This window comes from Dipodomys ordii, unplaced genomic scaffold (genome assembly GCF_000151885.1).
Source record: "Dipodomys ordii isolate 6190 unplaced genomic scaffold, Dord_2.0 Scaffold76, whole genome shotgun sequence".
NCBI lineage: Eukaryota > Metazoa > Chordata > Mammalia > Rodentia > Heteromyidae > Dipodomys > Dipodomys ordii.
In genome coordinates, this window is record NW_012267292.1 from 5,989,850 (window position 1) to 6,013,494 (window position 23,645).

Sequence of the window (23,645 nt, forward strand, 5' to 3'; positions counted from 1 at the left end):
GAGAGAGGAGGATCTTGAATTCTAGGTCTGCCTAGAATAGTGAGAGCAAACAAAAAAACAAAAATACCCTATAGAATAAAGTAAAATTAGAAGGGCTAGCATGTGCATTCCCCCAACTCAGAAAAAAAAATACAGGCAATAAATAACAGCTGCCGTTGTTGAATAACAGCTGCCATTTTTGAGTTTTTCCCCACCCTCCATGGCTCTTAAGCCATCTAGTCAGAGCCCACCTTTTCGCTTAATGGTGTTTTCTTTCTCACTATTAAACTAGTCACCTTGCCACTTTAAAAAAAATGGTGGAGAGCTAAGAATGTTGCTCAGTGGTAGAGGGTTTGCCTAACATGTACACTGCTCTGGGTTCGATTGCCAGCATCACAAAATTAACTAATTAATTCAATGAAATACTCCAGGCAGTCTGCCATGCCACACCATGTGTGGAACTTTTCAGTGTTCAGGAGACACTGGTTCAAATTCCTTCTGCACAAACCTACCCGCTTGCTGCTTTCCTCTTCCTGAGCTTTCCTGAACTCATGCTGGAAGGAACAGTCCAGTTCACTGAAGAGGCCCACCTCCTCGCAGTTCTTCAGGAATCTCGTTGGGGTCGGAGTCTGATCTGAAAACAGAGGCCCAGGGATCAAAATGCCACTCTAAAGCCAGTGGGAAGCATACTCTAACTCCATTCATACCCCCTCTCCCCTTAGCAGCATGTCTACAAGCCCCCCACACCACATTCCCCCAGCCTTTATATAAAATGACCACGTACAAGAAATCGATTCCCAAGCAGGCAAATCATGGAAAGCACCAAGTATGGGAGGATTTTCCACCACTCCCTCTAGTCAACTGCAGGAACTATTGCCCTCCATTTGTCTAGAGGCCATCATTTCAACACACACTGCAATGTGTGGAAGAGCATTCTTGTTTTATTGGGTGGAGGGGTTATCTTTTACTAGAAAAGAAACTGATTTAGATAAAATCAGACCAAAAAGAAATCTTATGTGCCAATGTTTGGCCTGACTTCAGGGGGCTGGGAGGAATAAAACACCTTAAAAATTTGGACAGCAAGCAAAAAGAAACAAATATATTAAGTCGCTTTTCTTAATGGAGAAAGAAAAAAAATCAGCAATTCTATCTCATTCTGAGAATCCTAGGATGATGTGTTCCAAGTCAAACACATTCAGCTTCCATCCTTTAAAAATATCATTATTAATTTTATTTTCCTTTGCCATTGCCAAAAGAATGTTCTGAGAATACTCTTTAAAAGGAAAAGCATTTCTTTCATACTCTGGGCTTTCTAGAGTGCTTACTACTTTGAAAATTGGAGGATGCCAAGCCCTGATTTATGGCATACCATTGATGCAGGATTAGAAATTGATAAAATATTTTCACACACAAGTCTCTGAAATCTAATCTCACAAGACTCTAGAAGGCAAACCCCTTTTCAATTGTTATGGACAGTCATCTTCTTTGGCAAAGGTATTATCAAGTTAACATGAATAACACTGGGTAAATTGTCTTTTCAAGCAGAAGACAGAAGAAAAAGAAAAGACCATGGAGAGAAAACTAGCCACTATGTTATTTCATACTATTTATTCATTTTATTTGTTTATTTATTAACCTATTAATTTTCAAATGAGGAAATTTAAGGCCCAGTGAGATTTAAGGTCTTATTCCAAGGTCTCCCACATAGGATTATAAGCAAAGAATCAGTGCTCTTCCCCAGGGAGGCATAGATTACCCCCACCCATATCTGTACATACACTATGGGCTCTTTATGGTATTTGGCCCGCTGTAGCTCTGCTCAGTACTCTGATCTCTTTCTGCACAGCTCTCTAAGCTATCATCCCATAAATGAGTAAAATGAAATTTCCAGTCTTACAAACCATCAATTTCTATATTACAAGAAGTTTGAATTTGGTTTACTTTTCTAAGTTATGCAGCAATGTCATTTCAGAGTTAAGTCAGTAAATATCCACTAAGATTCAAAAACATTTTAATATCTGTGAAGCAGAAATTGGCTGGATAACAACCAGTATGAGAGGCAATGTACCGCCATTCCCAACGGGAAAGGGACATTAAGCATCAAATGGCTGGCTTGGGTTCTAGAGCAGCAAAGTCCCTTTCATCTCCATTCTTAGCCTAATCTCCAAGATGCTGAGATCTCTTTGTAGACTACAGAAAGCCTACTGTAGATGATCATACATCGAGCATTGTTTGTAAAAGATATGTGAAAATTTGAGCTTTATTGAAAATGATTTCATTAACTTATGATGAACAGACATATGGCTGTTTATCATATGGATATGTATAGATGAATACACAGATATGTCTACATACACATATAGTAGTTTATAAAAGATGATATATTTTATGTAAGACTTCATAGATTACATATATGCTTCTCGCATGTAGTTCTCATGTTTCTTGAGGTAAAGAGGTAGACATTATTTTAGAAACAGAAATAAGCTTCCTTGCAAAAAGTCATGCAATTTGTAAGTATATCACTACTACCAAGCCATCTTTTACCATCAGACATGATTCTTTTCCATCTAATTCCAGTGCTATCACATCTACCTTCTCAGGTCCAAAAGGCTCTGGGGTGTGTGTGTGTGTGTGTGTGTGTGTGTGTGTGTGTGTGTGTGTGTGTGTGTGTGAAAGACAATTTTGACAATCTAGAAATATATATTTGCAAATAGCATGATTTGAGGAAAAATGAATACTTTCTCTGGACTTTATATTTATCTTTCAGGTAAATGTGTGAAATTTTAGGATTCTGTAAATTCTAAAAATCATCACCATAACAGCTTACACTTCAAAAGTCACTGCTCTGTGGTCAGAGAATATATCACTTTTTAAAGGATAGTCAAATGAGAACATCAAAAACAGCTAGAACTTGTAAGACCAAAAGGCTTATGAGACCAGTAAGGACTCAATATAAGGTAAGAGGTTTTTCTGAATAGATTGTGTAAATAGACAATCTATTAGAGTAGAAATAGAAAAGTGTATATGTGTGTATGATTCTTCTGTTTCTTGACATCAGTAGGACTTCTTAGTCTGTTGTTTTAATTTTTCCTTATTTCTTTGTTTGACCTTGAGGACTGAAGGCCATGGTTCAAGGTGTAGAGAAAGGCCCATGAAATCCTTGAACTCTTACAGGAGCCATGAGATGTTCCATGATCTCAAAAGTAGGTTGCACAGAAACATGAAACTCCAAGCCACGCTGAGAGGTTTTACTCATCTACTCTAAAACAGATTGATCTCCAGATACCAGCACACACCTACATACACTACCAAGGGAGGTGGGAGGGGAGTAGAAAGAGCAGAGCTGAGGATGACAGTGCCATCTTGGGCTTCTTCAGCAACAGGAACAAGGCCAGGAAACAAGTAGAGCTGTGGGCAGCAAAGACAGCTGCTTCCCTCCACCCAGAGCAGGAGGTCCAGAACTGAGCCTTACAGTTGTTATTTTCACCTAAGCACAAAGATTTTTATGATTATTACTTTTCCTTACTGTATGATATAGCTAAAGAAATTTAAATGAGGTATCTAAAGTCCACATTTGGAATATGCAAGGCATGCTGTTCCTAAGTTTTAATTCACCACTTTTTGTGTGCGAATGGCCCCATTCTTTACAGTCACAACAGGAACCAGAAAAAGGAGGCTTAACTTTTGTTTTAATATTTACTAGAAAATCAATATAGGGTCTCCAGTCGTTTTTTTATCTTACATAGTCCACTTTCAAGTAAGCCAGAAAATGTGCAAATGAATGCACAAAAGAAGCACAGCTAAATCTATCAGCTACTTAACCCCCACATGGCAGAATTATGAATGCCTTTGTCAAATAATTGTTCCTGATCAAATTAGACCTGACGTTAGTGGGTAAAAACATAGCCATAGTCAAAATGATAATAAGGGACTTACTTAGATCTAAGAACATACATCAGTCAGTAATGGCACTAGCATTTTCTATATCATGAATAAGCATGGATGGTGTGCTCATTTGGCAGATAAATAAAACCTAAGGTTTGCTCATTCCATAGATACAGCAGATACTCCAAGGATTTGTAGGAACTAGTTCCTTTTTCTTTTCTTTTTTCTTCTTTCTCTTTCCCCTCCTTCCTTCCCTCCCCTTTCCTTCCTCCCCCCTCCTTCTCTCATGCATTATTCCATAAGCCCAGACACTCTCCCTTAGCTTTATCACCCAAGGCTCGCATTCTACCACTGAGCTATGGCTCCATTTCTGGATTTTACTGCTTAATTTGTATTAATAATCTCTGGAACTTTCATGCCTAGGCTGGCTTCCAACTGTGATCCTCAGTTCTCAGCCTCCAGAGTAGCTAGAATTACAGGCATGAGCCATGGACACGAGGGTTCCTGACAGGAACTATTTTCAATAGGAGCCCTGAGCTGAGATGATTGTCTGTTTTACAATCACCTTTTCTCAGTACTTTCGCTTTAGTGAAGAACAAGTGAATGAGACTACAAGTTAATACACTTTTCATTTGAACTTCATCTGAGTACAAATTTTTATGATTATTACTTTTCTACTCTGAATTATTGCTATATAAACACCCTCTAGCAAAGAGTTTTCAAAAAGCACACAGGATTCCTCAGAGACCAAACACCTGGGACAAATGCAAGCAGGAAATCTCATCCACTTCTTTCCCTGTTGCATGGGTCCTAAGGGAGTTTTTCACCAATCAGTCAAGAAAGATGTTTATCATGAGAAAGAGAATGAGATCCTGTCATTTGCTACAACTGAGGTGACCTAGAGAACAGTATGCTAAGTTAGACACAGGAAGACAAAAACTATATGTTCTCACTTATTTGTGGAAGCTTAAAAAGTCATACAAGTAGAAAATGGAATAGTGGTTTCCAGAGGCTGGGAAGGATGGGAAAAGAGGAGCAGAAAGAGAATGCTTAATTAGATAAAAGGCACAGCTGGATAAGAGAAATGTCTTAACATCCTATATAGCACAGAAGGAGCACTAAGTGTGACAATGATTGAGTGTCTCAAAACAGCTGGTAGAAAGGATTCTGAATGTTTCCAACACAAAGAATGGATAAATGCTCAAATCAATGGATATGACAGTTCATCTGATCTGATCATTCCATATTGTACATACGTACTGAAATGTAACCTTGTAGTACAATTACTATACCTAGATACATTTAAAGTTAAAATTTAAAAGCTCGACACTCAAAGGGATAAAATATTTCTTTGCAAACTATTTCATATTGCCTAGTTCTCCTGGCTGGATCTACTTGCTAAGGAAAAGCATTCTCTTCGGGAAATCACTATGCCCTGAAACAGCACTTGTCATGTTAAGACCCTATTTGTGTAGTTGGTAGAAAGTATGTACACCACGAACTTGCCTCTACAATTTAGGAATCACCATCAGTGAAATGATAGGAAATTCTGAGCACATTACCAAGGGAACAGACAATGAACATATAGCTGACATTACCTTTGAAAGTGACTCTCAAAGATTCCTATTAATTCATAGACTGTCCATAAGCTTCTCGAGCCCCAACCAGTATGATTATTGCAAAGTAAAACTAAGTGGCAAGCACAAAGCTACATTCCTACATTCTGAAGCCTGATTCTTCTTTTTTAAAAATGTTTATTCCACTCCATAGTTAATAAAAATTGCTACCTTATTTAGTTCCAAAGATGCACCTGAGTTATATGTCATTTATATTTCATTTCCTTCAATGAGAAAGAAAGACAGAAAGAAAGAAAGAAAGAAAGAAAGAAAGAAAGAAAGAAAGAAAGAAAGAAAGAAAGAAAGAAAGAAGCCAAGTCAACAATTTCAAAAAATGGTAAGGGAAAGGAAGGCATTGTATACCAGAGAAGAGATGTTAACTTTTAAGCAAATATCTCTTCTTTATGTCTTATACAACCAAATGTGGAAACACTAAAACAACTACAAAAAGTAATTTTAAATCACTTGCCATTAACCTGATTTAAAGATAAACTCATTAACACACACCAGCTATAATGAAGGATAGTTTGAATTCATGACCATTTTGATGACCTGTTTGTGTTATTGAGATTTGAACTCAGGGCCTCACACTTGCAGGTTTTGCTTGCTCAGCTGGCACTTAATCAGTTGTCACTCTATCCTCCAGCTTTTTTATAATTATTTTGTAGACAGAATCTCACAGAGTACCTGGCCAAACTTTAAACTGAACTTCCAGATCTCAGCCTCCTGAGTAACTAGGATTATAGGCATAAGTCATTGTTACCTGACTATAAATGAATCTTAAGATACATAATCTTTTATAAGAGTAATAATGAGTAACAACTACAAAACTGAATGGAATTTTAAAAATGTTTATTTTCAATAAATATACCTTTTATTGGATGTGACTATTCAATAAGAGCAATAGAATCTCTCAGTAATACTGACATTACAATTTCTGCCTCCATCCCAACAGACAGTGCCACCATGGGTAAAACATGGTGAATCTAGTTCTTAAGCAATATCTACAGGACTTGGGACAAACTGTTCTTTGGTTCATGATTCTTCATATGAAAAAAGTATAGAGGATTAAATGGTGTAATGTATATGCAACATAGGACAGAGTGGTAGCTATTACTATTATTGTACTGCCCCCTGGTGCAAGCCATCTCCACCACCCCATGTTCCATAAAAGTCCAATTAATGTACATACTCAGAAATATTATAGACCTTTACTGTCAATGAAATTGTCCACACATATGGTAAGTGCATGCATGGTTTATATATTTGTTAGCTCCAACAGATTTGTAAATAGCCCAGATCATTCTAAGAAGAATATGGAGCAAGGTGTGCCTCTTCCCTCTCATTTTCCCCTCAAAATACCACTGAGTAGAGTTCATGGTAAAGTTTGTACCAAAGGGCTGCCAACAATGCATTTGGGTTGTTCAAGAGATCAGGGTTAGCCTCTTGTAGCAAATGAACCATAAATCATGTTCTTCTCTGGGCACAGAATTAGGTGTAGATCCCAGAACTAGAGATAGGCCATGATTCTAGACTTAATCGAGAAAACTGTGTGGCTGATGAAGGACTGTATCTTTATTTACATCAGAAGGTGGGAGCTAAGAATCTGAAAAGAAATGTGGGAGGAGGAAGTTGATCCCTCCCGTCCCTCTCATTCCTCTGCTGTGTGTCAACTCAAGATACAGCCAGCGATGCCACATCCGGCCCTGCAGTCTTACCATGCCCAGTCCCCACCATGCTCAAAAGTCAAGAAGAAAGGACTCCTGAGCCCACAGTGCACACAGTCAGGTCGTGACACAGATGCTGAGGCTATTACACTGGCCTTCCTTAGGTGACTTCTTGGGCACTTGCAGTCCCATTCTCAAGCTTTGTCTTCATAGCACTTCTCACTAAGGATTCTTTCTAAGCTTGCTTTGCTTGATTATTGTGCAGTGTATTGTCTCTCATCCTCCACACCCCATTGCAGGGTGGCAAGTTTCATAAGAAGTAGGGCCTCGTGTTCTTCATCAATGCCAAACACCCAGAAACTAGCACATTTTTGCAGGCCCTCAATAACTGCAAAATGAATGTAGAGAGTGGAGATGGGGTGACTCCAGCCCCTCTTCCCATGCCTAAACTGGATATACCCTAACTTTCTTCTGAACATATACCCGTTGTCTATACCATCTTATATAATAGTGGGATTACTAGGTATTTGAAGACCTGACCCCATGGATATCTCTCCTCAGGACTACCCACTTAAGATGAGAACCTTTCATGTGTAGCAAAATCTATCATCTTCCGGGTAACACACACACACACATATACAGAAAGAGAGAGAGAGAGAGAAGAAAGACTGAACTTGGTATCCCAAGATTTAGGGCAGAGAAGGAAAGATGAAGAGGCTATGTGCTCCAGTTGAGTCCCCACCACTACCACTGACATTCTCATAGAGTATTTGCTTTTCTAGCTATCAATACAGATGCACTTTGACACTTTGGTTCTATCAGTTTTATTTTTCTGAAAAAAACCTGAGGACACTATCAAAAAGAAAAAAGGTAGGGTAGAAATGTGTTTAACAAGGAAAAACTTTGTAAATTATACCATTAAAATAAATCCAAGTACCAGCTTCTTCACCTCTCTACTGAAATACCGTGTGTGTGTGTGTGGTGTGTGTGTGTGTCTGTCTGTCTGTCTGTCTGTCTGTGCGCGCGTGTGCGCTTGCTGATCCTGAGGCTTGAACTCAGGGCTTGGGCACTGTCTCTGATCTTTCATGCTCAAGATTAGTGTTCTATCACTTGAACCACAGCTCCACTTTCTTGGTATTTATAATTAGAGAAAGAGTCTCACAGATTTTCCTGCCCAAGCTGGCTTTGAACATGATCCTCAGATCACAGCCTTCTGAGTAAGTAAGATTACAGGCCTGAGTCACCATCACCCAGCGTAACCATGATTTTTAAATTGGATCTGTGTTATATACTAGGCTAGGAAGTTTACAGTTTGTAAATGGAAGTATATTATCCTCTTTAGATTCTCATTTCAGACTTGACACTTAAAAGCTTCTATACCATACATTCTGTCACCACGAAGGATAGAAGGTGAAGGAGAGAAGAAAGGAAATAGTCTTGACCATCATCCTCACATAAGAATGAAGAGCCAAGGCAAACAAGGGTTGCCCTGATACTCCAAACCCAAGAGTACCATCCCATCCGTTTCTCCGGGAAATCAGACCCAGTTTAGTAAAACATCAAGACTCATCTCTTCTACCCGATTGCTAGCATCTGTCTAGGGCCAGTTATACTCAACTTGCAGTTATAAACTCTACCCAACCTAAATAAAATAGACCTTACAGCAAAGCTGAGAAAATGTTCTGTGCATTAAAATCCTTTAGAAACTTTCAGGGAGGGTAGTGCTAGTGTTGGAACCTAGGGCCTAGTGCTCATTAGGTTACATCCCCAATACTGTTACCCCTTGAAGAGTGTACATGTAACATCTTAACCGCTTTCCTAATTGCAATATGTGTAAACTAATGAAGGAGGAAGTAACATTCCAAAATGAAGGTTAACCTAAAGTTAATTATGTAAACGCTTACCATTCAATTCATCTCACAATGCATTTTTGTTTGAATATATCACATAAAAAATGGTCCAAGAAGAAATTAAAGAGCTTTTATCTGATGCTTATTTACAATTTGATTTGTTCTCATTTTAAATGTTATTTTTATATTTCTTTTCATTTTTGTGCTGGTATTGGGGCCTGAACTCAGAGCCTCCTCACATTTTTTGATAAGCTTTTGTACTCCAGGCTGGTCCTCTACCACTTGAGAAGCACCTACTCTTCTGCTTTTTGCTACTTAATTGATGTAAGAGTCTCTCAGAATTGTCTTACACAATGGCTTTGAACTACAATCTTTATATCTGTCTCCAGAGTAACTAGGCCTGACTCTGCTTTTATCTTTCAATTATGTAAAATTACTTATCACAAAATAAGATCATATGATAAAATTTCATTTATGACAAAATAGGCTACAAAATAGGCTTAAAATATGTAATACTTTATGAACATGGTAATAAAGGTAGATTCTCAAGCTTTTGATAAATTCAAATTTTAATGAATCTCGATATAAACAAGTAAAATATTCAAATTTGTAATCATAATAAAAATGCTAACACTATCATTATAAACAAAGAGATTTGATATAAATAAATATTTCACTGTTTCCTAGGGGAAAACAGCAAAGTAAAAATATGCAACAGATAATCTATTATAACTCAATGTGAGCAAGTCTGGCATATTATATATCATGGAATGGAAATCTCTAAGTGCAAAGAAATGGCCTGGTTTGGACACTTGTGCATGTCTTCCAATAAGAAAACCCTGTGAGACCAGAGAATATGCAAGGAGAGTAGCAAGTTTCAAAACACAGCATTTAATTTCACTGAGAGTATTAAGTGGCACATAACAACTTCAGCATAACACATGAGAAAGCAAAAAAACACACCACTATATTATTCATACCGTGTTCCTTGCATTTATTTCTCTTTTTGCTTTGTCATTCCAAACCTCACATTACTTTTCTCTTAATAATTCCAGCTAGCCTTGCCAATGATTGGCAACAACAGCCACACATTAATAAGGATCCAATAAAAATAATTAAAGTGAAAGTGATGCTGTGGTTCAAGTAGTAGAGGGCTTTCCCTGAGTTCTTCAGCACCCAGGCCCAGGGTTCAAGCCCCACGACCCATAAAAAAATAAGATTAGTAAAAATAATTAAAGGAGAATCATCAAAATTCTACTTTTAGCTAGCAAAAAAAAAAGAGTGGTTCACTTCACTATTAAGTCTCTTTAGTTGCTTTTGTTCCCCCAGAACTTCAACTGGGACTCTCAAAGAACCAGTCTAGCAGTCATCCTAGAAGATACACTACTCTGCTACCCACCAGCAATAGCCTACACACTTGCCACTCTCAAACACTTATCTCTGGCTCCCCTACCACCAGACAGCCAATTTTTGGAATCAAACTTGGGGAAAAATAAAGAACTTGTGGACTTAAATATTGAGTGTTACAAAGCCTATGGCCTTGTGATTTGCATATATGTACATTGCCATGATGTTACTCTATGGAGTTCAATAAACTATCAAGGCAAAAGGATAAGAACTCTTCTAGGCTTCTATAACTCACAGATTTGAACTTGTGTATCTCCTTAAAGGTCTTAGGGAAAGTCAAGTCAACCTCTGACAAGCCAATTTATTCATTTTAATTCAAAACAAACAGGAGCTGAGAGAAGAGGCAGGTGGTGGTGATCAGAGAAGTGATCAGCTAGTTTGAACCAGAGGTTTCCCCATCACAGAGTATCTGTGTGAACAAGTTCCTGGTGCACTTAGGAAGCTGTGATAGTATGTGCTCATGCTTCTGATCTGGCACAACCAAATACAGTAGCTGAGTATACTTCAAGCAGGACTGATTATCAAGGCCCCTCTGCTAGGTTAGCTGTTCCCATTCTTTGGGTCCTTCCTGGCAACTCTTAGAGGATTTTCCAACAGTCATGATCAGACAATACCTGGAAATTTTAAGTGCTAAATGGTCAAACAAGACATGCCTGCCAGAGCAGCGGGTTTCTCTTCTACTATCAACAGAAACATGTTCATGGGTGTGTCATCTCATTCAGGATGCCAAGGAGACACACATTAGTCCAAATATTTCTATCCCAAGAAGGGTCATCAGAAATGATCCGGCTACCTCACACAGGTTTATGAGACACACTCTGACATTCTTTCCTCATTCTTTCCTTGGATCTTTATGGTAGGGTAGAAAGCTACTGTCATTTCCTTTTAATCGGGAAAATGAGGCTCAGAAAGGTTCAATTTTCCCATTTCCACTTAGTCTCTCACTTATGCAGTAGTTACTTAAGGAAAACGTCCTTGATTATTTCAGGATAGAAGCAGAGCCTCCTCCACCGAGGCTACACCTCATTTGTTCCTTGTACAATGCATTTGATACACATCGTGTATGAGCCTTTATTTTAGCTAAGTCTTCACATGCAAGCTCTTAGGACAAGAGACATATTAATCTATACACCTCCCATGGCACTCACAATAGCGCAGTGTATGTTACAGATACTTGATTAGTATATGTTGTCTGAGTGATTACAGAATACTTTTTTAATAATATGGACCCAAATTTCAATGTAATGAATAAAAATGAGGAGTTGCAGCTCTCCAATTATTTGGATATTCACTACACAGATTATATTTCTGTCACTCTTTAGACATGTATTTTTTCAAAGTGTAGAATTTGCCAATGAGAATCAGCCCACCAACAGGAAAATAAGTATAGTGCATGGAACTGAGCTGATTACCCACAGCTTCTTTGCCTGATGTACCCTTACCTGATAACATATTGTCTGTTTTTATCGAGGGAAACTTCAAAGTCATTTCATGCTTGTGCCTATGAATCATCAGATGGTCCTCTGTTGGAAAGCGCTGTTGAACAAATAGAAAAGGAAAGGAGGGGAGAAAAATATTCAGTTTTATACACATATTTGTCATTGTAGAGAAAAAAATTTATTTAGCTTTGCCAATATGACAGGCACACAAAAAAATCAAGTCTGAAAAAGTGTGAAGGCGTAACAATGTAAAGTTACATGCTGTTTTATGCAAGCAAATGGCTGTAATGTGCTTTTTAATTATATCCAAATATAGGCATCCATTTACCAAGGGGTTAACTACAGTAGAGAAGAACCTTCCGTAGTACTAACATAAGTTAGAGCACTTTGCATTCAATTATTCTCCAGCTCCTCTCACCTCTGGGGACTCCATAAAAGGCTTATAATTCTGTGTGTGTGTGTGTGTGTGTGTGTGTGTGTGTGTCTGTGTCTGTGTGCGTGTGTGTGTGTGTGTGTCTGTGTCTTTGTCTGTGTCTGTGTGTGCTGGTCCTGGGGCTTGATCTCAGAGCCTGGGTGCTGTCTCTGAGATTTTGTGCTCAAGTCTAACACTCTACCACTTGAGCCACAGCTCTCTTTTCTGCTTTTTGTAGGGCTTAGTTGGAGATAATTGTCTCACGGATTTTCCTACCCAGGCTGGCTCCAAACCACAATCCTCAGATCTCAGCTTCCTGAGTAGCTAGAAGTACAGGTGTTAGCCACTAGCACCCAGCTAAAGGCCATAATTCTTATGAGAGATCCCCTAGCTCTTAGGACCTATACTGATACCTCCTTAACAACTAGGGATTTTCATCTGAGAGACCTTGGATTTTGTGTTTAGCTAAGGGACAAAATAGAAACAAGTGCATAAGCACTATCGAAGTTATCTAAATAGTAAATACACCAATGATATACTATCTCTTAAAGCACCTGCCTAATGTTAGATATCTTTAAAAAATTAACAGCATTCAAATGAATGTTTTATGATCATAAAAATAATAATGGCAGAATAATAAAATCAAAATGTCCCCATCTTTCCATATATACACATGTATGTATAAATACATACATGTGTCTATATATACATGTATAAATACATGTGTATATATGTTATATATATTCAAAAACAAGAAAGTTGATTTAGATCTGAGAAGTACTGAAATTTTGCAAAATGGTGTGGAACTTTGCTCTAGTGGTTACTGTTTTACATAATAGTGTAAAATTAAGTTGAAGTCATGATAAGTATGCTAGACATTATCTATAGATTAACTGAAACTAAAAGAAATGCATGACATAGGAAAGAATGTTAATTTGTGTCAGACTTTGGCAAAGAATTATATACCATGCTTAACTATTTGGCACATATGTCTACAAATGTACACTGTGACCTTCATATAGTATGTTTCGGTTTGTGAAGACTTGGTCCACCAATTGTCCTCTTTTTATACATTATGCATATGATTTCACAGTAACATAATGAATTATTTTTAAAATTCTGCACTGTCTAGAATGGTAAACCCATATTTGTTTTTCATTTCCAGATAATGTTAGGCTTGTGAAAAATATGCCTCCCTGAACTATTTTGCTGTCTGACTTCTGGTCACATGCTGGGACTGAATTTTCTATTATGAATGTGCTAGCCATGGACCTAGCTCTGCCCCTGGGGTCTAGAGTGGAAGTGATGTCATCCAGAAGCATCTTATCATTGGCAGAAGACTTTCTATCATTCCCTTCCCCCATTTCATGGCACAGAATGGTGACTCACAATACCCTCAATTACCCTAAATCTCTGAAAGATGTTTAAGAGTATTTCATTGTATGTACCACAAAATTAAGGTGGGTCAAAGGGTATGAGAAGGCTGAAGGGGTGGTACTGACCAAGACACATTCTGTTCCCAAACTGCTTTGATATATAGGGTACCTTTTATGTACACCTACTTTAAGATAATTTTAAGTATTTTTAAAAAAGGTTTATGAAGAGTTTCCTGTCAATCTACAAAAGAACTGTATCCTTAGGTAACACAATGGGTTTTTTGGGGTTTTTTAAGCCATTGAAGCATTGGAGCAATTTGTTAAAGATCCTACTCTGACCCAACTCAGGTTGTTATGTTTGTAACAGAAATACAAGAGAAGACATTATGTCAAAAACGAACTTTACAACTTTGGCTGGGGGGGGTGGCGCGGGGAGGGAGATGGGAAGGGATGGGAAGGGGAAACAAAGGAGGAGGCTACAATGCTTGATAAGAAATGTACTTATTATCTTGCCCATGTAATTATAACCCCTCTGTACAGTATGTTCACAATAAAAAAAAGAAAAAGCACTATTGAAAACTTGAAAGAAAAAAAAGAAATGTACTCATTACCTTGCCCATGTAATTGTAACCACTCTATACGGTATTTTCACAATAAAAATAAAATAAAATAAATGAAAAGAAAATCAATTCTGCTAAACAGTTCTGAATCTTTGACAATTAAAAATAAGCTTTCAGAGCTCCCTAGTTTTTCAGGAAAAACAATGTAAATTCGAATTAATCTTTTCTATACTATAGTAGAAATTTGTATTTATGGGGATGAAGGCTGAATCCTATGAAAGATTCTAAAAGTAGTTTTCAAATAATGTTACTTATTTACTTGTCATTTGTATCATCCATAAGAGAAAACAAAATTTGCAAAGCATGATAATTATTCCATATCATATAGAAGTCTGCTTTGTAGGACATACTGACTTATTTCTTTATTTTTTTGCTGTTAGTTCATCTATTCACTATATAGTGATTAGATAATACCATATAATGACAGTACCAACTATTTAACATGAGCACACATGACTTAGAAGTTAAATGTCCTCCTCTTTCTATAAATGTCTTAAAGTTTTTATTTTCAATAAAATAATACATATCTACATATATATATATCTACATATGTGTGTATTTAGATAAGGTCTTAGTATGTAGCCCTTTCTGACTTCAAACTCATAAACTTCCTACCTCAGCCTCAGTGCCAGGACCAATATGTGCCTATCATACTGAATATTAACTATAACTACTTCCCAAATAATTATATAATGATTGTGGTTTTTTAATTAAGTAGGAAAATAGCTAATAACTGAAATGTACAGTCTACTACAGACATAGAATCAAAACATGGCTCAGGTCCAGGGCAAGGGAGGAGTAAAATTAACATAGGGCTCTGGGGATTACAAAGAGTTAAGAGATGTGTGTAATACCCTACTTCTGAAATAAAGATCATGTCTAAAGGTTTGTAACTTTAAAAATCTCCCAGGCAACTCAGACCATCACACACACACACACACACACACACACACACAGAGTTTGCTTTCCAAAAGAAAAGCGAGGAATTCCTTCCACCATCCCTTTGGAATACCTCCTTTCCATTTTCAGCACCTCTTCTTCTCCATGCAGGTTCCTGGCTGTGGGTTGTCACTAAGGCCAAGACCATAATAACAACAATTGACTTGGAGTTCCTAAAATGCCACCAGGTAACTATGGGATAACTGGGTGACGGCTACATTTTTGACCAAAAGATGGGCATATTTTGATCATCGCTTCTTAAGGAAAAGAAACATGTCCACATCAAGTGGAAGCATTGAGTGTTAAATGCATTTTTTCCACTTAAAGTTGCAGGTAATGCCCGGAATTGTCCTTTTAAATCAGGAAACTTAGTAAATCCTCATGTTTTACCTGCATGGAACCTTTTCATCAGTTCAGTCAACCTTGTTAACCAACTACTTCATCAGAATGTTCAAGGTCATTCAAAATAAACTGTTCAAGGACTGGGGGATGTAGCTCAATGACAGAGAACTTGCCTAGCATGTGTGTGTGTGTGCATGTATCTGTGCCTGTGTTGTGTGTGTTTGGTACTGTGTTACATCTCCAGCACCCCACACACCACCACCACCATCAACAACAACAACAACAAACCTGTTTATTCAATGTAATAAATAGCGCTTACCTCCTCTACTTCCGAATCTACATGTGAGTTCATAGATCCTCCTTCCACCCCTTCCATGCCTACCCTTCCATGCCTCAGGATGCTCTACACTTGCGCATTGGTCCTTCCAGCCCCTTCCTCCTCCGGCTTTCTCCCTTTCTCTTAGGGGTTCCTGGCCTTTGGCTGAATCCAGTTTGGCTATCCTTTAATTTGAAAAAAAGCTCAGTACCATTAGATCACTCAGCTTCCCGGCACTGCCTTAGTGCTCTTGAAAGAGTCCTCTATGCTAGCCACCTCCGCTTCCTCACCGCCCACTCACTCATTAATCCTCGGCAAACGGGCCTCCGCCCCTCTGCTCTCTCCTGGCCAGTGAGCAAATGGGTGCCAAGTCCAACAGCCTCTACTCAGACCTCCAACTACCCAGCTCCAACAGTGTCTGCCACAGTGACTGCACGTCTGTGGCATTGATTTATTTATATTCTGACTACCAACAAGACTAAAGATGGCTTAGAGCAACACACACACACACACACACAGAGTGGAGAGACTGATTGGAGGTACATGGGGCCCCCAAAGAGAAGGAGTTATATGTTAAACTGCAAATGACAGGCATTCATTCTCAAGCAGGAGTAATTTTCCCCCCTAGTGGGGCAGCAAATAATATCAGAATGCCTGGGGTGAGTACAATTGTGGGATCACAGAGTTTGCCGGTACTGAGATCTGGAGAGTAGCAGCTAGAAATATTGCTAATTATTCTCCAATGCACAGATCAGCTTCTACACCAAAATACTCGGCTCTAAACGTTAATAGGTGCCAAATTTGGGAAATTCTGTAGCCCGATGACTTACAGGTAGCTCTCTTCTTTTCAACATATCTATCAGATGTAACCGACAACTTCTTCCTGAAGAAATTCTCTACTGTCAATCACCTTGGCTTTGGCTGGGAATCCCAACCAGCCTTGGCCCATTCTTCACCATTTCTGGATTCCTGGAGCTCCCATTCTATTAAATGCACCTTTGCCGGAAGAGCCCCTTCGCCATCCCAAGTAAAGTCAGTCCCTCTATTCTGTGCTTCAGATCTACCCTATTTCTTCATGAAAACTTAAAACTGAAGAACTGATCATGTGGTTACAGATTTGATGTCTGGGCCATAAGTTCTGTGTCTGGGGCACTGCTGTTTCCTTAGGGCAATCAGTGTGCCTGGCACATTGTAGACTTTCCAAAGTGTGTTGACTGACTACCTGAGTAAAACTTGATGCCTTATTGTCACAGCCAAAGCAAACTGCTCCAATTATGTTCCTCTTTAGCTATGGAGATTTCCCGTTAAAGAAACGAAGTGACCGTCAATCAGTTTGCCTTAGTTAGGGACAGAGATTTCAGGTAGTAAGGTAATATTTCTCACTCATCAGGAAGAGTCCTGATCTAGAGAGAATTTCCCATTATTATGAACCCATCTGTGCTTTTACAGTGCTTACTACTTCAGAATGATCTTCAGAACTTGTTTGCTTCAAAACTGCTTTGCTAACGTATAGTTTAGAAGTAAACATTACTTAATAAAAAGACTCCCTGAAATTTCTACTCTGAGCAAAGGACTCTGGGTATTCAGGAGATAATACTGGCAACAGCAGCTTCTTTTTCTATGACTTCCTCCCTCCAGCCTCTCCCAGAATCCTTCAGGTACTCTCTGGGGACATAGAATAAGAAAAGGTCTCAAGGGGCATGACCTCCGATATGAAGCATTGTCTCAGATGGTACTGCCAACCCCACCACATAGTCAGGCAGTGTGTGTGGTGAGGGAGGAGGGGCTAGATCGGCCCTGGTTCCTAGTTCCCTTGAAAATATTAGTGTTAAGGAAAGGGTATAAATACCCACATTAGACAGATGCCTATGCTCAGTGTTTTAAACGTGTCTCAGAGCTTGGCATGAAAGCAACCACATAAGATCATTTTTCCATACATAGCAATAGCTAGAACATAGAGAGAGCCCAAAGTCAGGAGTAGAAAAAGAAAAACTACCATCATGTTTCAAAGGTAAAGTTCTCCTTTTTAAAAGGAGAGTTTCCAGTGTAATAGTCTTCATGGCAGCATCAGTGTCAGTAACAAGCATGGATAATAGCAGGCCCTCCATTATACATTCTATAGGCAGTACCTCCTCCAATTCTCATACTATTTCTTCTTAATGATTCATCAAGAGATCTCCTCTTTAAAAGGGATTCAAATACAGGAAAACCATGGGTTCTAGAAGAGTGGTTAGGGGGTTCTTTTACTCAAAGGAAAAACAGAACAAAATAGAATTCCATCTTTAACAAGGAGCCATTCACTAGTAAAGCCCAGAGAGGGCTGAGAACCCTCCCATCCTTTCCTGCACAGCCGGAATCTGGAGTGAAAACGTTCAACATTACCGTATTTTAACTAGCAAGAGGGAAATAGTTCAGACTACTTAAAGTAAGTAGTGGTGATGATGATGGTCGTGGCAATCATGTGAGGGAGCTTTGACAGTATCTTGGAAAAGATGGAAAGCCCAGAGCAGGTGTGATTGCCAGGGGACAGGCATTTTCCTCCAGTAAAGCCAGAGAGCGAGAGAATCCACACACACTCACCTGGGAGCAGCCTGGGGCACTGCAGACAAATGGCCTCTCCTGCTCCAAATTCATCTTGGATTCCTCATATATCTGAAGGGTCAGAGGGAAAGGGAGAAATGAAAACAGAAATCCATGAATATCTGCTGCTTCTACTTGAGGCATATGAGAAAGGCAATCTCTAAGGACCCCCTTCTACATCAATTCCCAAACCAAACGCCATAAACACAAACATGAAGGCACACAGTCTCTGCTTTGCTGAAGTCCATTGAGTGTGCTTCCTTGAGTGTTCATTAAAGAAAAACCATGCCTGTGGTAAACTACCTGGTGGAGGTTATTTCCAGGACAGAAGACTCTTCCTTTCCAGAAGACTCTAAGGTAAAGGGTACCCCCTCCTTCCTCAGTTCTGCTAGCAGTGTTGGGGGATCACCTATTTACTTATTCCTTGGTTTTATGTTTTTTTTTGTTTGAATTCAGGATGTCCCACTTGCTAGACAGGTATTCTACCACTTGAAGCACACCTCAATTGTCTTTTGTGTTAAGTGTTTTACAGATAGGGTCTTGTGTCTCTGTCCAGGCTTGTCTTGAACAGAGATCTTCCTATCTATGCCTGGATCAACCACCATGCATAGCCTACAAAATTTTTAGTACATTATTTGTGGGTGATTCCAAAAGTACTCCCCCAGTATCTTCCTCTTGAAAGAGGAAGCTCTATTCAGAGTCATAGAGGAGTCACTGTTTGCTGAAGGAAGTTTTACTATCTTTCAGCCCAAATCAAATCTACCTTATACATCAGTACATTTGCTCTTCCAAACACTAATGTATGTGACAGGTATTCATAAGAAAATACATGCATACTTTTCACACAGAGTGAAAAGATTTACCTTATATAACACTGCTAGTCAAGTATTTAAAACCAAAATTAAAGAAATGCACAAGTGTAAACCCTCTTAGCACCTAATGCAACTTCCACAGAGTTCTGCCCTGTTCACTCTTCATTTGGAAGAACGTCCCATGGGCTGCCCATGAATACATTAATACAGTGATTAGCATTTTACAGCTCTCCTGCAAATGCATGACTATAATTCCTCTGTTGTAGCACATTTATTTTTTGCTTATTATAAAATCATTTTTCTCATCTTTTATTATGTTTCTTTTTAATTGACACATGATAATAGTACATATTTATGGGGTGCAAATAAATAGTTAAATAACATATATATATATAAAATGCACAATGATCAATCAAGGTAATTAACATTTCCATTGTTTCAAACATTTATCATTTCCTAGTATTTGGACCCTTTGAACTCTCCTCTTGTGATTCTTATATAACAGGTTCTTATCAAGTACAGTCACATTTCTGTGTTGTATTCAGAAGAACACAGATTATTTTTGGAATCTTTCTGTCATAAGCAACTAAACAATTTCCTTTATCTCGTTATTTTATTTGACTGCTGATCATAGAATACCTTCCCCTGTACCATATATTCTTGTCACTTCTGTTTTTCTAATGAAGAGAAAATATTTTGATCTGAGGTAGAATTAATATTGAGTCACCATTAATAAAATGTTTTTCTAGCAAATTTTTAAAAATGCTTTCCTAGAAATTTTCTGCCTCTAAAAGCCTTGTCTGTTTGACCATTGCCAGGTCATTTGACTGTTTTATGCCTCAATGTTCCCTCTTCTGCAAGAGAGATAGCAATATCCATCCATCTTTTAGCTCCTTCATTCCTGTGTCTTATTGCTCAGTTGAGGCCCTATAAGTAAAACATTTTCAACTTATGTACCAATGTGTGTGTGTGTGTGTGTTTGGAGGTAGGCAATGCTTGTGAACAAGTGTTTCAGAAAGCTCACTCTACTATGAATTATTTCCTAGGTTTAATATGGCAAATTATGATTTATTTCCTTATTTGAGAGCTTTATTTACTTAAGTAATTTTAAAAAAAAGCCCTTTACCTGCCAACATTAAGAGTATATGACAGTGAAATTGGAAAGGTCATCTATACACATTTCCAACCTACATTAGAAATTAGCAATTAATGAGAATAAGTAAATTAAAATCCACGCAAAAAATGTGGTCAAGGCTGGAAGTACTACTGCTGAAACTTTAAAGAGATCCATCAATAAGCCAAAATGAGGAAAGAGATAGAGCAAGTTTACGTTAATAAGGATGAGGAGAAAGTGTCTTTCTACTAGATTCAAAGCCTTGGCCCACCCAAATTTGTTATTTTTCATAAATTCAGGCCCATCCTACCAAACATTTAGCTACATGTTTGCTACCTCATCTTAATGACTGTTTACAATTTGTACATGAGACATGAGCTTCCTTGAATACCTCAGAACTATATTTTGATGCTGGCACCTGGAAACATAAGAGAGATGAGCTATATAGACTTGTTCTGTCTTTTTGAGGAATATGATCAATGTAATTTAGTATACACAGAAATGTGTCAGTGAAAGGATTCTGACTCACAAGATGCCATTGGAGAAATACAGTCTATCCTCAAGTCATTCTTTTTTTTTTTAGTATCTTTAAGTAGTACGCATGGTTTCAATTCAACATGTCAATTGATGAATATAATGCATTTTGATCAATGTCAACCCTCACCTTATGTCATTTAAAGTTTCAGCTATCTATAGGTTCTCTGAGTTATTCCTGCTATTTTGTCAGCTTATTTTTTAAACATAATCAATATCAATTTATTACATGCTATGCAATAAACATAAGCCAAATGTGTGTGGTAAAAAAAAAAATGGAATACACATCTTGAGGCTAAAAAACATGGCCGTTGCTAGTATAAAATAAGTTTTAGGTAATTAATGAGGCCTAGGTGAGTGGGTGTGCATAGAGAGGTGTATAAACCTCAACTGCTTTATTTTGAAGCTCTGAGGTTCCCACATTTCGTCTCTGCAAACAGCTCCCGTGCTCATTCCTTTTTGTGTAGGTGTTTGCAGTAGGTTTACCAAATGGTGCCATTCCACCACACAGGCTTCATTACATTTATCAACCAGTATGATCTGGTCTGATGTCTTAGTCAAGAGCCATGGTTTATTTTTATGGTCTATTATTATGGCTCTTTTCTAGGACATATTGTAATAATTATTCTCTCAGACTCTCCTAAAGCCCTGCATACATTCTTTTTATCATCCATCAAGTGGGGGAAAATGACTCAGACAAGATTTTAGCCAGGTTGTACATTCACTCCTGAGAAGTCAGGACTCATACTCTCATTCTCCATTCAGTTGTTTTATTGACTGGGATTTTTAATAAACCAAATTTGGCTCCACAACAGCCACACCCCAGGCTCCTCTGCATAGAGTTTCCAACGTAGGATTTTGGTAAGCATTATGGAATGGATTCTGAATCCAGAATCATCACAACTAACTGACTTCCAAAAGCTGCCTGTTCCAGAGGCAGTATTTAAAAAACAAAACAACAACAAAAAAAAGCCTTTCTTTTTGCCTAAAGTTTTCAGAGGCAAGAGATTATCTGAGCCATTCATTCTATCTGGTTTCAGTGATGGTCTGAAAACAGGCCTCCCCCAACTTCCTGGGCGAGAGTCAAGGCTGCTTTTGATGAATATAACGGGGTAAGCTAGCTTTCATTAAATCTCACATGAAAAGATACTAATTTATTATCTCTTCAGCCTCTTGATACTGACATAGACATTGAAACTATGAAAATTGTCACCTAGACACATGTAGGCCATGTATGAGGCCCAGAGACCACCCTTTGGAAAACACTGAGTGGTTCTGTAACTTTGAATAGAATTGGTCATAATTGTAACAAATATTCTCGTCATTCAATGGTCTATAATAGCACTATTTTCTATTCCCTTTTCCCAAATTCAGATTAAATACTCAACTAAAACAAATGCCACACAAGTCTTAAATTTTTGGAAAGCAGCAGAAATCCTGATAACAAATCCTAATGGTGTACAAAGTGAGCTGAGGTTTCCACCGTTGACAGGGAGATGACAGGCTTGATTTACAATTCAAACTCTCGACTGCCACTGGATTCCTCAGGCAGCAAAATGAGCAAGAATCTCTTCCATTGTGAATGGTTTGACCCCAGAAATTCCTGGTCTAAAATGGGAAGTTCATTCACAATGGCTGACGCAATCAGTCCATTCAACGGCTTTGCCAGTCATTTAGGGATATACTTGGAATTACCATTTCAGGAAAGACAAATACTGCAAAAAGTCAGTACTAAAAGCGTGGGTAGTCTGCACAAAATATTATAAATATGTATTTTAAATTTAATGATAACAACTGAGCCCAGAGGAGAAAATCTGACTCCAGTTGGCAGGAATCAGCCAAGAGTAATGTTCTTCTAGTCCAACTGATAGACAGCCATAACTAGATCCATAGCCCCGTCAAATTCCAATTTTAGTACAGAGACACAAATTTCTCACAATATTAACAGATGGATTCATGTGGCATTTGGAATAATAATAAGACAGTATGTAGGATTGTTTTCATCTGAAAGCCTGGTTTGTGTTCTTATCAACACCAATTTATAAAAGTTTCAAGCTGTAACTGTAAACTGTAAGTTCAAACAAGCACTAACATGTTGATATTTTTCCATTAGCTCTGTTATCATTAGCTGGGTTAGAAAATGCCTTGAAGAGCTGAAAGAGAATTTAAGTTTTAATTCTGATATTAAAACATTCGCAGGGCATTTACTACTCTGTTTTGGAATGACTGTTCTTGGTAAGACTCACAGGAAACAAATCTCACTCCCTTTTTGAGTTTACCAGACACCTGCCAAGGCACCCAAGACAGTGATCACTATTTGACCAGTTTGAATCAGCCACACTGTGTGATACGCCAAATCAATCCTGCTTGCTTTCTGGAGACAAAGCTTGTTGAATTAATTAAATTGGGAAGTGTATAGCCAAAATGCAATTTGTATTTCTGCGAAAAGCAAATCTTTCTCTTAAAGGATGAAAAAAGCAAAGGTCTCATGCAACAGTAGCCCAGAGTACATTCACTAAAACACACCAGACATTTATTTTCTTCTAAGACATCCGCTTTTACATCTAGGATGCAGGGAGGTTTCCCCACATATGGCCAGCTCTTGGAAAGGAATTATATGTTGGATATGAGGCTAAATCTTTCTTTGGAAGGATACAGTAACTTTTATTATCTTTGTTTTCCTCCTCTGTAAAAGAGGACCATTGTAGCAAAACATTGTAAAACAGGATCATTCAAAGAGGTGTTATTTAAGAGATG

General features: G+C 38.2%; 1 protein-coding gene across 1 annotated transcript in view; it reads right to left on the reverse strand.

Annotated features, from left to right (window-relative positions):
- The window catches only part of Creb5 (cAMP responsive element binding protein 5), a 407,169-nt gene that overhangs the window by 341,257 nt on the left and 42,267 nt on the right, over positions 1 to 23,645 (reverse strand). The window contains exons 2-4 of the mRNA XM_013024413.1: positions 18,429 to 18,500; positions 11,847 to 11,940; positions 492 to 613 (exon numbers count right to left, since the gene is read on the reverse strand). Coding sequence (XP_012879867.1) covers positions 492 to 613; positions 11,847 to 11,940; positions 18,429 to 18,482 — 270 coding nt within the window. The 5' untranslated portion in view covers positions 18,483 to 18,500. The remainder of the gene's footprint in view (positions 1 to 491; positions 614 to 11,846; positions 11,941 to 18,428; positions 18,501 to 23,645) is intronic.